Source organism: Phyllostomus discolor, chromosome 2, assembly GCF_004126475.2.
Source record: "Phyllostomus discolor isolate MPI-MPIP mPhyDis1 chromosome 2, mPhyDis1.pri.v3, whole genome shotgun sequence".
Lineage (NCBI taxonomy): Eukaryota > Metazoa > Chordata > Mammalia > Chiroptera > Phyllostomidae > Phyllostomus > Phyllostomus discolor.
Window position 1 is genome coordinate 70,820,249 of NC_040904.2, and position 13,606 is coordinate 70,833,854.

Sequence of the window (13,606 nt, forward strand, 5' to 3'; positions counted from 1 at the left end):
GGAGATGATATGATAAGCTCAGCAGTTATCTTTATGTACTTTCCAAAATTAGGAACTAAAGCTTTTTTTTTGACTGAACAAAATAAAAAGATAAATACTATCTGCAATGGCTTTCTCTTAAAGAAGTCATGGAAGTTAAAACATAAATTTGCCAACAAAAACCTTGGCCTACTTGGCTTATCTCACTAAGAAACAGTTCAAGAAAAGCCTGCTGTCTCACAAGTTAGGATGAGCTGTTCTGACGGATGGACAGATGGAGAACTTGAGGTCGTGCATTGCAGCAAAACAAAAATGACGTGTCTACAACCACTACTGAAAAGTTAACTGAAGATTCAAGATTTGCCTTTGTAAGATCATGGTTATCATAAAGCAGAAAATACAGGATAGTTGGAATAAAAGTTTACTTTAGAATTAAGACACCATGAGAAAAAATTATATTTTTTATATTTAAGAAATAATTAAATTGATTATATGAGCTATGTTTGTTAGGTAAGCAAAGTCAGATAGAACAACTAAGTATAAAAGGAGCACTTAAGATCCTCCGGAGCATACACCCAGTCCAGTGTGGTGGCACAAGGTTCAAGTGAGCACAGGGGGAATGCACATCTCAAACACGAGAGCTCACTTCCCCTGTGGTTCCCAGAACTCTAGCTGCCTAGCATTTTCCCCCCTGAAATTGTATTTGTCTTAATAAAGAATATGGGAGAATTCTTAGAGGAAGCAGATTTGTTCAAAGAAATCATATTCTGATATTGATATTTATAGAGCAAGGTGAATTTAGTTCCATGACCCAGACAGAGAAAATAAGACAGGTAGCAAGAGAAACATTTGAATCTTGGAAGCAAAAAAGAGGTAAGATAAAAAAGAAAGTTAGAAGATTACAGGTGAGCAAAGGGAACAACACTGCTGGTGTTAACAACCAAGGTCTGGCACTGCACAGAGAAACAGAAACACCTGGCAAACTGGAAGCAAGTTTTACAGTTTTCCATGGACATTTTATTTGAAAATATCATTGTAAACTTTTATTTGAAAATATTTTTTGTAAACTGGAAGGCTCTAGGACCATCCAGAATCATATTTTGAAATATTAAAATAATAGAAAATATTGTGAAAAGCCTAAACAGAGATGAAGCTAAAGTTTTTATAACTAGGGATAATAATATTAAGAGCTTATGTACCATTCTATACTAAATGAAAACACTATGTTATTCACTGTATATTGATATACTGTTCTATCACTCCAAGGTCCCCATTCATTTGTCCTAATAAATAAGGCATGCCTTTTCATAGCAGCTACATTGAGTGTATTAAACTCAAACTTTGTTTTCCTCTATATACAATGTAAACTGTGTTTTATTAAGGTTGGGGAATAAGACAGGGTCAAAAGATGGATGGAAAATAAATAAACTTAAATTGCAAATACTTTGCCTGCAGATGATGGATGATGTGTATTTTTAATCCATTATTACATGTGAATAAAATAATTTAATGTATATTGAAAATATATAAGAAACCTATATACAAGAAGGTTTCTCCTTGGTCTGGATTCAAATTTTCTGATCTTAAATCCTGACTCTGTTGCACAGTCGCTCAAGTGCTCTATTTTGTCCTGTGTGTGCTCTTCATATATAAGTGAAGATAACAATGAGAACTGCCTCATAGTATTTTTACCAGCTAATGCAGACTGCATGTTTGTGCTCCTTCCCCCAAATTTATGTTAAAAAATAATCTTGAATGTAAAGTTACTTTGAGGTGGGGCTTTTGAAAAGTAATTAAGTTCTAAGTGTGGAGCCCTCATGAATGAAATTTGTGTCCTGATAAGAGACTCCAGAGAGCTCCCTGGCCCCTTCTGACATGTGAAGACAGAGCAAGAAAAAGGTTGTTTGTGAACCAGGAAGCAGGCAAGAAAACAGACTCACCAGACACTGTATCTTCTGGTGTCTTGATCTTAGATTTCCCAGACTTAAGTTCTGTGAGAAATAAATTTTCATTGTTTACATACCACCTACTATATGGTATTTTGTTATAGTAGCCCAATGGACTGACAGATTAAATTTTAAATGAGTAATGTTTGTAAAACTATTAGAATTAAGTTTGGTACATAATAAAACCTAAGTGTTTGTTAAAGAAATAAATATATAAAATTTAACTATTATATGCAAATTGGAAGATAAAATATAAATTAAGATTCAGAAAATTATTTTCACATATAAATATGTGTGTGTGCAATTTTTTCCCTATGTATAAAATATACAAGCATTTCTCTGTTAAACAGTTAAGAGCAGTTAAACAGCCTAGAGTGCTTTGCTAATCTTTATACAGGGTTGGGCAAAAGTAGATTCACAATTGTTTGTATGGAAAATAATGTAATAATAAATAATAATGTAAGGATAAATTGTGTTTTGTACACTTAAACTTGCTTTTGCCTTACCCTATTGTTTGAAATCAATCACTTTGTATTAAAATTCATATTGTGTAAAGTTAATTTTTATGTTTTCTTAATATTTGTTATTTGTTTTAGGGTATTTGTATATACTTTGAAATACATGGTTAACCTATAACTTATAGGTCTTAAAAGCCAAACCATGTGCTTTTATTTAAAGAGTACATAATTCAAGAAATAAGCAATACAACTTTTATGCTTTAACTGTCATTTGTGATTTTTGTAATTGACTTGAATTTAATATGGATCATTATTTTAATAAAACTTGCACATTACCTGAAGGCATTATAATATCTTAATTTTTAAATATTTACCTTTGAATTTAAATAATTCCAAATTATATATTTTTATTTTTTCAAATTATATATTTTATGTGGTTTCCACATACATTTTAATCATATTCTTCATGCATAAAATTTTAAACTATGTAGACTTGTAGTGATCTGTAAACATGATATTCCAACATTCCGTCTTATATGATTGTCATTATTATTAATGATAATTATTAAGAACAGAAATGCCCTTGTTGTATATACACAAATAAAAAATGCATATAAGAGAAAAGCACAAAGAATTTATATCAGTGAAATTATCACTTATCTGAACACTTTTAGATATCCACAAAATTAGCATTATTTTGTATAATAATTACAGTTAAATACTAATATTAGAATAAAAGTTTCAGAAATATATACAATTTTTAATTCTCACATGAGAATATGTTTTTATTGATTTTAGAAAGAGAGGAAGGGAGATAATAGAGAATGAAACATCGATTGGTTGCCTCCCACACTTGCCCCAAGTGGGGAGCAAACTGCAACCTGGGCATGTGCCCTGACCAGGAATTAAACCCTCAACCTTCTGGTGAGTAGGACGACACTGCAAACAAGCCATGGGGCCAGGGCCAGAAATACTTTTAAATATATATCAAGAAATGTTATTTTGTATTGTTTTTACTTCCATTTATAAGACAGCCTCTTTGAACTCTTAAGATAACAAAATTCATGCTTTTATGTTTATACATATAACTCATTAAAAAATCTGAAAATACCTTTCTAGATATTCAAAGTATATTTATTCACATCAAATAGTAGAAAATAATATTTTTATCTGTATTTTAAAAATTTAGAATTTACTCATGGAGATTTTTCTTTTAATCATCACCCACCACTGTTTTTTTTTTCTTTTACTTCTTTTTTACTTCTTTTTTTTTCCTATTCAGTTATCCAACTAATGGCAATTGCAGGGCCTAATATTTATTGCAAACTAAACTAAACTACTCACAAAAGAGTCACATTAAGCCTTAAGTTCTCATCAAAAATCTCCCTGGTCTTTCAGCTTTCTTTATCTGTGACTATGACATCCTCTGCCTGGAATGCCAAGGCAAAACCTCCTCTTTTTAAAATTATTCTTTCTGTGTTTTTCCTAAAATCTCCAGGAATTTAGCTTTTCTAGCTTGGAGCTCCCAGCACACTTGATTCAAACATCTGTTATACGGTAGTGTATATTTCTGCCAAATCTCACTAGACTGTGAGCTCTTGAGAATAGAGACATAAATTATTTATCTTTATATTTCCAGCAGTTATAGTTCCTGTCACAATACAACCACTTGAGAATTTTATGTAAGTAAATATACTAAGCATGGCAATGTAATATCGCACCACCTTACACTGATATAACTAATTGGCTATGAGTCTGTTTTAATGTACATGGAGAAAACCTAAGTATTTGAACAAGAGTGTCTAAGTTAATCAACAAAGATATTATCTATAATATAATAATAAATCAAAATCCTATATTGTCCCAAAACATGGTAAAAGAATTCTGCATAAAACTAGGCTTAAGATAAAAATGCTTCTTTTCAGGAGAGAAAAAAAAATATACTTTAAAATATTCTGTTTTAAAAGATACTATAAAAAAAACAAATAAAATGCCTCCCAATTCATAATACTCTTAATATTTACTTACCATATTGTCAATGAGTAAAAATCAATAGCAAAGGGATATCATTACAGTATACCTTTTCCCAGTATCATTCACCAATAAGATTATCATAAAAATGCAAACTGTCAAAGATAACATTTTAATTTCTTGCATAAAGTATTCACACATGGATAATTTTATAAATTATCTTTCACCTCTAGGCTAAAATAATAATGAAATGTTGTAAAATGAAACACAAAATTATTAAGGTACCTGAAAATATATTTGCTTCAGGAAGGTTTTGTTATGTGATCTATAAATCTTATATTAAAAAGATGATTGTACTAGATCCATCAACCTCATTTTGAGTCACCATGATCCAAGCAGAAAGTGAACTGTCCTGTTAAGAAGATTCCTGATTCCACCATTTACTTGGTGTGTAACTTTAGGTAATGTGTTAAATTTTTTGTCTGACTTAAGTTATCCTTATCTATAAAGTGGAAATACTAATAATACTTACAATGTCTTTATGAAGAGAATTAAGTACTATGAAACTAGCACAAAACTCTCCCTGGCATATAGCTGAGCTAGAATAGATAAGATAAAAAATTAAATTAAAAACAAATTTGTGTCCAAATTACATTTTAATACAATTTCTAATCTCCATCATTGTACCATTATTTATTGTAAGAAAATACACTTATACGGGCTTATACTTATATGCTGGTTAAGAATCCTTAATGATTTGGACATTCTCTTTATTGAGGTAGTCCCAAATTATTATTCACTTTACCATCTTTATGCTCATATCTCGAGCTCATCAAATATTTTATAAACTGTACTTATTTTTTAAATTTTTTTATCTAAAATTCTCTAATATTACCTTTGAATTCCATTAGCCAGCTGAAGTTAGAACACAGTTTCCTAGAGATGGTGTCCAGATTACACTGTAATAGTATAATCTTGGGGCTAGAAGATTTTTCATTCTTAAAATATCTGGTCTCTCTAATACTTTTAAAAGGTTGAAATCATAGCCTTTTGCCACCCTTAAATGTTTTCCTCAGGTATTTCCTTAATTTCTGGCCTTATAAAAGTTTGTTTTATCTTTAAACAAGAGACAAATTAAGTTTACCCATTGTAATCCAAGAAAATATGTCTGGTTGTGCAAATTTTTGCATTATTTTATTGAAAATATGTTATAGCCCTGGCTGGCGTAGCTCAGTGGATTGAGTGTGGGCTGTGAACCAAAGTGTCGCAGGTTCGATTCCCAGCCAGGGTACATGCCTGGGTTGCAGGCTATGGCCCCCAGCAACCACACATTGATGTTTCTCTCTCTCTCTCTCTGCCTCCCTCCCTTCCCTCTGTAAAAATAAATAAATAAAATCTTAAACAAAAAAAAAGAAAATATGTTATAGATTGCAGTCATCACTGCATAATGGTGTTTTGGTCAACTCTGGACCACATGTACACTACTGGTCCCATAAGATTATAATGGAGCTAAAAAATCCCTATAACCTGTGATGTAGCCATCATAACTTCATAGCATGTGCATTACTCACATGTTTGTGGTGATATTGCTCTAAAGGAACCTACTAAGCTGCCAGGTGTATAAAAGTATATAGTATATATAATTATGTAAGGTACACAATACTTGATGATTATAAATGACTATAGGTGGTACTGGTTTATGTAATTACTATATGATACTTTTTATAATTATTTTAGGGTGCATTCTTTCTACTTATTAAAAAAAAAAGCTAAAAAGTTTGCTGTAAAACATTATGCCATGTTATGCAGGCAGCAGCCTCACACATCTGTTTAACAAAGTCTTTTGATGTCATCATTTTCTCCTGTGATTCATTCAATCTCGTGTTGTTTTGTACAGTAGCATGTTGTACAGACTTATAGCCTAGGAGCAATAGACAATGTAGCCTAGGTGTGTAGTAGGCTCTGAGGCCTGTCCAGAAAGTATCAAGCTACATACTAGGAAAAATAGAGAAATTTATTGAAGATACAAGAGACAAAAAAAATTGTATGTAAGACAATGACACCTCAGTCCCCTTCAAACTAGGTACCTTGTGACCTCACACAGTTCTCTGATCTCTGTTGATTGTAGGATTATGCATTCAACATTCTCAGGTGTTCAGCTTGTTGCACACCTTCCAGAACATGGATCACTTTCAACAGATTCTCAACCATCTTTGAAGCATTTGTGCCACACTTTTATTAGCGCTGCACTCATACAATCATTCAGAAAGCCTTCTGAATCATCTGAATAGTTTCTGTAGAAGAATGTTTAAGCTTTACACAAAATTTGATGCAGACTTGTTGCTCTACTAGCTCAGTCATTTTGAATGTATGGCCACACAAATATAGATCTAATTATCTGTAATAGTATGTAGATATTATTGCACAAAAATTTAAAAATATTTTATATAGGGGACCATTCCACATGGCGTGGGGAATGTAGCCCAGCCCCTACTCAGAAAGGTCGGTGGGGAACAACCTGAAGTAAACAACCTTGGGGAACTTTCCTCTGGATTGGAAATGGTTTTGTTGCCCATCAGAAAACAAAAAAAAAAGAAAAACAAAAAATCCTCAACCATTGTACTGATTGGAGAAAATCAACTGTCTTACAAGTGCTAATAGCATTGAACTGCATTTACTTTCATGGGTATTTAGGTAGCAAACAAGCTGTAGTCATTGCAAATATTCACACCCTCCATTTGGAGAAGCTAGATATCAGATGGAAAAAATATATAACAAAGGCCAGATCTTCACTGCTGCTCACTTCTCCATCAGTCTGTTAGTTAAAATAAAAGCTCATAGATTGGGTTAAGGGCTATGGACGGTTCCAAATTGTTTGCATAGGATTCTGCAGCTGATTATCATTGGTGTGGTCACTCTGATTTTAAACATGTCCCCTTTTGTTCCTGGATAGCTGAAGCCTATTGTGTGCTATATCCTCAGATTTGTAAGTTGTTCTCAATCAAGTTCTGTTCTTCAATACCTTTTTTCACTTTGATCTCATAAAATCAATGCAATTACTGTGCCAAGAATGAAGATGATAACAATGGTGCCCACAATATTGAGAATCAGCTGAAATTGGTCTTCACAGTCAACTCTACTGCAGCTAAATGCACACACTTGACAGATTCCATGATCATGTCGCTAGGAGCTAGCAGGCACACACAATCAGGGTTCCCATTGTTCTTCACTAAGCACTGCATATCATGTTCTATGTTGCAGGTATCAGAACACTTTGGATCTAAACAAGACATAAATCAGTCTCTGGGTTATGTCTTCCCAAGCCCTGTTTGAATTTACACAGTAAACCATTTCTGCAATCATCTTGCTCATTTGTCTTTGCACTACCATAAAACACTGATCTTACATAATACAGCTTGTAATGTCGCCAGCTGTTTGAAGCTGCTTTATTATTTGAATCAGGTATGGTCAACTTATTTTCCTTTTTAGTTTCTGCAAAAAGGTTTACTACTTCTACATTAATAAACTTGTCACAGGCCAGTGTTATTCTGATACCAAAATCAGACAAGGATGCCACAAAAAATAAAATTACAGGCCTTAACCCTAGTAAAAATAAATCCAAAAGTCCTCAACAAATATTAGCAAACCAAATTTAACAATACATTAAAATGGGTCACACCATGATCAAGTGGGATTTATTCCAGAAATGCAAAAATGGTTAAACATCAACAAATCAATCAATCAGTGTGATCCACCATATTAAAAAAAAGGATAAAAATTATGTCATAATCTCAATAGATGCAGAGAAATTATTTAACAAAATTCAACATCTATTTATGATAAAAACTGTCAACCAAATGGAGTGTAGAGGGAACATCCCTCAACATATAAAGGCCATATATTAAAAGCCCACACGTAGCAACATAGTTAATGTTGAAAATATGAAAGTTTTTCTTCTAAGATCAGGAACAAGACAAGGATCCCCAATCTTACTTTTATTTAACATAGTATTAGTACATTGAGCCGGAACAATCAGGCCAAAAAGAAGAAAAACAAAACAGAAAAGCAACCAAATAAATAAGTAAAATTGTCACTATTTCCAGATGACATGATATTGTATATAGAAAACATTACATACTTCACCAAAAAGTTCTTAGAACTTTTTGTATCCTTAAGTTTCAGGATACAGAATTAATATACAGAAATCTATCATTTCTATATGTTAATAATGAACAATGAAAAGGAGAGATTAACATTTATAATTGCATGAAATAGAATAAAATACCTAGGAATAAATTCAACCAAAAACATGAAAGATCTATACACTAAAAACTATAACACTTTGATGAAAGTTATTGAAGAAGACACAAATAAATAGAAAGATATTCTATGTTAATGGATTAGAAGAATTAATATTGTTAAAATATCCACACTACCCAATGAAATTTATAGAGGCAATGAAATCTCTATCAAAGTTTCCATGGTATTTTTTAAAGGAATAGAACAAACAATCCTACATTTATGAAATCACACACACACACACACACACACACACACACACACAGGCCAAGTAGCCAAAGTAATCTTGAAAAAAAAAGCACAAAGCTAGAGACATCACATTCTCTGATTTCAGACTTGGTACTAGCATAAAAACAAACACATAGATGGGTGGAACAGAAAAGAGAACTCAAAAATAAACCACTCATATATCTTTAATTAATTTTTGACAAAAGAGTCAAGACTATACAATGGGAAAAGGATAGTCTCTTCAGTTGATGGTGCTGGGAAGACTGGACAACAACATAAAAAATAATAAAACTGTACTATAGTTACTATTACTAAAATATTAATTTTAGACAAGGTAAAAAATTAACTCAAAATGGACTGAAGACTTGAAAGTAAGCCTCGAAACCATAAAACTCCAAGAAGAAAACACAGGTGAGAATGTCCTTGACATCAGTTTTTGGCAATGAATTCTTGGATCTGACACTAAAAGCAAAGGCAACAAAAGCAAAAATAAATAAGTGGGACTACATCAAAGTACAAAGCTCCTTCACAGCAAAGGAAACTATCAGTAAAATAAAAACTTGCCCTACCAAATGAAAGAAAATATTTGGCTATAATATATCTGAAAAGGGGTTAGTATCTAAAATAATAAAGAACTCACATAACTCAGTAGAAGAAGAAAGGAGGAAAAAGAAAGAAGAAAGAAGAAAGAAGAAGGAGGAGGAGGGAGGGAGGGAGGAAAGAAGTCCAGTTAAAAAAAATGGGCAGAGGATCTTCATAGACATTTTTTTCCAGAGAAGACATACATCCATCTTCTTTGACAAGAGGTACATGAAAAGATACTCAGCCTTCCAATCATAAAGGAAATGTGAATCAAAATGACAGTGAGATATCACCTCAAAAAAGACAACAAAGAGCAAGTGTTGAGAATATGGAGAACAAGTCTCAAAAAATTAAAAATAGAACTATCATATGATCTAGCAATTCCACTTTTAGTTTTATACAAAAAAAATACTTGTAAAAATATATGCATTCCTACATTCATCACAGCATTATTTACAATAGCCAAGATATGAAAGCAATCTAGGTGTTTATTAATGGGTGAATTAATAAAAAATATGTGGTATATATACATATACATGCAATGGAATATTATATGGTCATAAAAATAATAAAATCTTATCAGTAGCGACAATGTAGATGGACTTTCAGGTCATTGTAATGAATGAAATAGGTCAGGAAGAAAAGGACAAATAACTTATTACTTCAGTAATATATGAAATCTAAAAAACAAAACTAACAAACTCAGAGAAGTTACAAAGAATAGGTTGGTGGTTGCCAGATGCTGAGGGTGGGGAGATGGGCAAAGTAGGTAAAAGATATCATAAGGTACACACTTGCAGTCATGGGAATAAACTGCTCATTGGAATGTAATTAAAGCATGGAAAATATAGTTAATAATATTGTATTGAACATTAGAAACTTACTAGAAGAGTAGAACTTAAAAGATCTTATCATAAGAAAAAATATCTATGTAACAGATATTAACTAGAGGTATAGTGGTAATCATTCTATAACATATATAAATATCAAATCACTATGTTATAAACTTGAAACTAATATGATGTTATATGTCAAGTATACTTCAATAAAAATAAATCTACTATGCTTCTTGATGTAGCTTATAATATCAACTTAGACTCCCCTAAAAGCATAAGCTAGAATTTAATACTTTATTTTAAATTTTTATGTCTTTTTCTGTTTGTGCTTTTTGGTATCCCTTGTGGGAGTGGGGGAGGTGGGAAAGAGCAATGGGGGAAAAGGGTGGACAACTATAACTGAACAACAATTAAATTTCTTTTAAAAAAAAGAAAATAGAATGAATATTCCTTGATTTAATATTCTTAATTTCTTTATCACTGATTTAATACATTGCCTTAAGATTTGTCAGCAGTCACATAAAACAACATACAATATAATAGAAACATGAGCCATCATAATTTTCAAAACTTATTTCTTTTAAAAACTTCCCTAGCCCAGAGTTGAAGTTGGCAGATGTGAGTTAGGTAAGGACACATTTGATGAAGAAGCTTCTCTTTGAGTTGACAGCAGTCTTTTCCACTTCCCATTACAGAGATTTGATATCTATGTCAAACCCACTCACTTTCACTCTGATTTATGCCACTTAGTTGATAGATCCAACAGTCAAATTGAGATACTCAATCAAAATGCCTTTTGACAAATACTCCCAATACAAAATGGTTTTAGTATGTACAATGCAGAATTTCATAAAGATGGGTTTTTTAAATAATATTTTTAAGATCATGCAGGAATAATGTTACTAACAAAGGCAGAGTTCATTCCACATGGTCACTTTTTGTTAAAAGAAAAAATAAAGTGTAATTGATTTTTACTTTTTGGAGAATATAATCATTTAGGTATTTAAATTGTCAAGTATCTTGTAGTTAAAGACAAAGTACTTTAGAAACTTGACCATTACCTATTCTACTAAGAAAAATATGGTGGAATCTAAAGTAAAGTGAGATCTGTGTTACCTTAAGAAATTATTCTAAATTCACCTGAGAATCCATCTCTGTGATTAGTCCTTTTTTTATTTTATTTTTATTGAGTTTAGACAAAGAGGAAGGAAAAGAGAAAGAAACATTGATTTGTTGTTTCATTTATTTATGCATTCATTGGTTGATTCTTTAATGTGCCCTGACCAAGGATCAAACCTGCAAACTTGGCCTGTGGGTTTGATGTACTAACCAGACAGTTATCCAGCCAGTGCTCTGTGATTAATTTTTCACCATGGTCTTAGAAAATAGACTCTATATTGAACAAGAAAAGCGTTTTGCTCTAAGAAAATCTCTTTATATTTTTTTCATAAAGATATTTTACTCTATCAAATCCAAGATATCATCCAATAAAAATACATTCTGATTTCACATATATTAAAGTGTGAAAAATGTACATTTTAGAAATGATTAAATATATTCAAAAGGTCACCAATATAAGACTGTATTTTTAGGACAAACAGCAATATCAGTAACAAAATAATCTAATGTACTTAATATAGTCAAATACCACTCCCTATCCCCGTAAAAATGTATAGAATGTACTTGGAAGCTGGTATTCAAGTGGTGTATTTTTTAAAACATGAAATGGTAACTGTCCCCTCAAAGTCCACGTTATCCACACAATCATTTCTGCATTTAACAGTTTGGGACAGTTTTAGACACAAAGAGAAGATATATCTCCTAAATATTTTAGATATTAAATTGTTGCAAAACATTTTGATGAGTACACCCACAGCTTTCTGATTTTTAAAGAAAACATGATATCCTCAACAAGTACCATTACTTTTGCCAACCTTTTTATTTATAGAGATATTTTTATGGTTGAAATACTCAATATACTCATATTTTTATAATCTCTCATATATTAAGAAAGGAAAATAAAAGTATCACCTAATATGAAAGATACATTTTTTCCTGTTAGTTTCAATTAATATGAATGAAAGGCAGGTATTATGTCTGGTTGTTGAAGGCTAGATTTGAAATTTCCTAATTTGTATTGTTTTCTGGTGGTCAAAGCAAAGGTGTAAGTCAATCTCATTTAAATATTTAGGTCAAATATTGGGAAGTAATTTAACCAGAATTTTTTTTAAGTTTTCATGAAATATTAACTATATTCCTTGGTGCCTTTGGGTGCTTCTTTTCCATGGATGTTACAAAAAAGTATTAAGGTAGCACAATCCTGCCAGAAGCAGGACACCTCTGATGGGTAACCTTCATTAAGGCCTCACCAGAGCCTAGTTCAACTATTCTATTAACTGCGCTGTAGTCTGCACTACCTCTCTGTTCCCTCCTTTGTGCCTTCTCTTCTTCACAAGGTTCAGAATTGCATCTCTCTTAGATGGCTCCCCTTGTCTGCTCTCCTGGCTCCCTGCCCCTAGTGGAATTTCCTATGATAAACCTATTGCACATCTTATCAAATCTTGGTTTCTACCTCTCAGAGAACTTGAACTAATGCAATCTTTATTTAAAGATTTATTTAAATCTTTCTTTAAAAACAGAACAACAAAAAGCACATCTTTACATGACTCCACTTATACAATATATCTAGAATAAGCAAATCCATATGCAACAGAGGGGTCTAGTCAGATCACTGAGGGTAAGCGAACCTTTATCCCACCTGAGAGGGTGCAGTCCCCTGAAAAATGGTGGAACCCCCCAGTGGGGTTGGAAGTGCCAAAGGCAGCCTGGGATTGAATCGCAACTAAGGCATGATTCCATTCCCTGTAGGCAAGAGTAAACAACCTACAGCACTCACCGACGTCTGTTTCCCCAGCAACTGAGCAGCATGCCATGACACAGCTGGAGACAGCTTGCACAGGGCCTATGCAGGACTGAAATGTCACAACACATGTATAACAAGGCGATGCCCTGCACTGAGCCAAGAGATTTGTGTCCTCAGCGTGGCTAGAAACTCCTCCCTTCTGGATCATGGGGCTGGAGGAAGGGCAGAAATGCTGGGAAGAGTGTGATGGATGCTAGCCTGGATGAATAGCGCTCCTGCCAGTCTAAAAAAATGTTCAGACAGAGGAAAACGACCCTCAGACTGTCTTCTATTATGCAGAGGGCTTTGGGCAGGAACTTTAAAGATGAACTGTGAGGAAGCTCACTCTTTTTCCTTCCCATTGTGAGCCCAGTTAGCTGTCAGAGGCCAGAGTGTTCCAGAGTG

The 13,606-nt window shown here is 32.7% G+C and overlaps 1 protein-coding gene across 1 annotated transcript; it reads right to left on the bottom strand.

Moving 5' to 3' along the window:
* Nucleotides 1–7,208: 7,208 nt before the first annotated feature.
* MUC13 (mucin 13, cell surface associated) lies at nt 7,209–13,232 on the bottom strand. The gene is given in 5 exon segments (XM_036016004.1): nt 7,209–7,264; nt 7,267–7,533; nt 7,536–7,637; nt 7,640–7,957; nt 13,196–13,232. Coding segments are annotated over 5 exon segments (780 nt in total).
* Between the last annotated feature and the right edge of the window lie 374 nt (nt 13,233–13,606).